The 3,054-nt window shown below is 61.9% G+C and overlaps 1 protein-coding gene across 1 annotated transcript in view; it reads left to right on the top strand.

The window, feature by feature from the left end:
- Positions 1–3,054, top strand: part of DMTN (dematin actin binding protein) — a 33,043-nt gene that overhangs the window by 24,847 nt on the left and 5,142 nt on the right. The window contains exons 12-18 of the mRNA XM_014958392.1: positions 14–286; positions 725–904; positions 1,092–1,175; positions 1,709–1,802; positions 1,902–2,113; positions 2,208–2,338; positions 2,433–2,553. Coding sequence (XP_014813878.1) covers positions 14–286; positions 725–904; positions 1,092–1,175; positions 1,709–1,802; positions 1,902–2,113; positions 2,208–2,338; positions 2,433–2,553 — 1,095 coding nt within the window. The remainder of the gene's footprint in view (positions 1–13; positions 287–724; positions 905–1,091; positions 1,176–1,708; positions 1,803–1,901; positions 2,114–2,207; positions 2,339–2,432; positions 2,554–3,054) is intronic.

Genomic DNA, 3,054 nt, shown 5'->3' with positions numbered 1-3,054 from the left:
CCCCCTTTTCCAGCACCCACCATCACCCCCCACCCTGACGCCGTCCCGGCTCTCAGGCGATGCCGACACCGACAGCAGCCACTACGAGTCCTACGAGGAGGAGGAGGAGGAGGAGGAGGATGGCGTGACGGACCGTGCCCACTACCTGCGGCGACCCCCAGCCCCCAGCCCCGACGCCGACCCCCCCGGTCGCCCCCAAGCCCAACTCTGTGGCTTCCTCTGGAGGAAACGCTGGTTGGGGCAATGGGCGAAGCAGCTCTTCATCGTCCGGGAGCACAGGCTGCTGGTGAGGAGGAGGAGGAGGAGGAGGAGGATCTGAAGGGTGCCTACAGAAGAACTGGGGAGGGACTCTTTGCCAGGAAGGGTAATGATAGGACAAGGGGTTTTAAATTGGAAGAAATTGGAAGAATTGGAAGAAAAAAGATTCAGATTAGATCTCAGGAAGAAATTTTTTGCTGTGAGGGTGGTGAGAGCCTGGCCCAGGTTGCCCAGAGAAGCTGTGGCTGCCCCATTCCTGGAGGGGTTCAAGGCCAGGCTGGATGGGGCCTTGAGCAACCTGGTCTGGTGGGAGGTGTCCCTGCCCAGGGCAGGGGGGTTGGAACTGGATGATCTTTGAGGTCCCTTCCAACCCAAACCATTCTGTGATTCTATGGATGGAGGGAGGAAGGGTTGGGATGGGGGGTCCTTGAGCTTTGCAGACCCCCCCCATTTTGCTCCTCCGCAGTGTTTCAGGTGTGCTGCCGACCCCCAGCCCGTGCTGGAGCTGGACCTGCGGGGTTGCCACGTGGCTACCAAAGCCAAACGTGGCAAGAAGATGCCCCACACCCTGAAGGTGACGGGGAGGACGGGAGAGGGGCTGGTCATCGGTTTCCAGAGCCGGCAGCAGGCTGAGGACTGGAGGAAGGTTTGGAGGTGTTGCAGCCTGGCAGAGCTCTGCGTGGGCAGGAGGGGAAGAGGGGGGGGGTGGGGAGAAACGGGGTGCTCCCCAGGTGGCCCCGGATTTTTTCTCCCATCCCCAGGGGGGTATGGAGCCCCGTGAGATGGGGGAGCAGGGGTCTGGGGGCTGCAGTCTTCCCCCTCTCCCTTGGCAGGTGATCGAGGAGGTCAGCAGCGATGCCCCGAGCGGGCTGGCAGCCGGCAGAGTCCCATCATCACCCTCCTCCAGGCTCAGCAGGGTGAGATCCTCGTCATCCTCCCCCCCCAAAAAAAAACCCCAGGGATGGGAAAGGGGCTGCTGAGATTACAGCCCAATTCCCCGTCCTTCTGAGATTTCACCCCAATTCCCCATCCTGAGATTACACCCCAATTCCCCATCCTTCTGAGATTATACCCTAATTCCCCATTCTGAGATTACACCCCAATTCCCCATCCTTCTGAGATTATACCCTAATTCCCCATCCTTCTGAGGTTACACCCCACTTCCCCATCCTGAGATTACACCCCAATTCTGCATCCTTCTGAGATTACACCCCAATTCCCCATCCTTCTGAGATTATACCCTAATTCCTCATCCTTCTGAGAGTGCACCCCAATTCCCCATCCTTCTGAGATTATACCCTAATTCCCCATCCTTCTGAGATTACAGCCCAATTCCCCATCCCCCTGTCCCCGAGGGGAGGGTGTCATTGCCATGGGGTGGGGGGGTCAGGATGCAGGGGGGGGGCTTAAAACCTGCTGGGGACGGGGCTCTCTGTATCTCCACTCTCAGGCTGCCCACCTTGGCGAGGAGGAGGATGAGGAGGAGGATGGCTCCCCGCAGCGCCCTTCCCGCAGCCCCCGGCCCGGAGAGGATGCTAAAGGAGGTGGGGGTGCGTGGGGACGGGGCGAGGGGGTGTCCCCCCACCCCCCCTTGGCCCTGCTGATGGTGTGTGTGTGGGGGGGGGTTGGTTGGACCCCCGTAGGTTTCCTGGCGGTGCGGCTGCGGGGGCGGTGGCAGCGGCTGTGGTGCGCAGTGCGACAAGGAGCCCTCCGCATGTTCCCCGAGCCGGGGGGCACCCGGCCCCCCCTCTGCGCCCTGAGGTTGGAGGGCTGCGAGGTCTCTGGGGGGGCTGGCTCCCCCCAACACCTCCGCATCCGCATCGCCCAGCGGGGCCGGGAGCTCGCCCTGCTCCAGGTGAGCGACCACCTTGGCATCCCCCCTCCCCATCCCTCTCTATTTTTTTTGGGGGGGGACCCCCACTGAGCACAGCCCCTCTGCCCCACACCAGACGCGTTCAGATGAGGAGAGAGAAGCCTGGTTGAAGACCCTGCAGGCCAGGGGAGGAGAAGAGCCATCCGGTGACCCCCCCCACACCCAGACCCCCAGGTTGGGCGATGCCGGCGGCTGCCCCACTGCGGGGTAAGGAGATGCTGGTGGGGGTACAGCCATCCCCAGCCCTCCCCTTTGCTGTGGGGCAGTGGGCAGCAATGGGACCCCCATCTCCTGCTTGCAGTGGGCTGCTGCTTCGCCGTGTCCCGACCCCCAACGCCTACATGGATGACCCTTTTGGGCAGCTCCCACCATCCGAAGCCCCCAAGCACCATTATTCCAACGTGGAGAGGCTGCAGCAGCTGGTAAGTAAGTTCGCAGAGGACACCAAGCTGGGTGGCAGTGTTGACCTGCTGGAGGGTAGAGAGGCTCTGCAGAGAGATCTCGACAGGCTGGATGGATGGGCCGAGACCAACGGGGTGAGGTTCAACAAGGCCAAGTGCCAGGTCCTGCCCTTGGGTCCCACCAACCTCATGGATGCTCCAGGCTGGGGGCAGAGTGGCTGGAGCAGAAAAGGACCTGGGGGGGTTGGTGGACTGTGGGCTGAACATGAGGCAGCAGTGTGCCCAGGTGGCCAAAAAGGCCACCAGCATCCTGGCCTGTGTCAGGAACAGCGTGGGGAGTAGAGCCCGAGAGGTGATTGTCCCCCTGTACTGGGCACTGGTGAGGCCTCACCTCGAGTACTGTGTCCAGTTTTGGGCCCCCTACCATAAAAAAGACATTGAGGGGCTGGAGCGGGTCCAGAGAAGGGCGACAAAGCTGGTGAGGGGTCTGGAGAATAAGTCTTATGAGGAGAGGCTGAGGGA

The sequence above is a fragment of the Calidris pugnax genome, unplaced genomic scaffold, assembly GCF_001431845.1.
Source record: "Calidris pugnax isolate Ruff unplaced genomic scaffold, ASM143184v1 scaffold280, whole genome shotgun sequence".
Taxonomy (NCBI): domain Eukaryota; kingdom Metazoa; phylum Chordata; class Aves; order Charadriiformes; family Scolopacidae; genus Calidris; species Calidris pugnax.
Note: the sequence above shows the minus strand (reverse complement) of the source record. Positions and strands in the feature narration are given on the sequence as shown.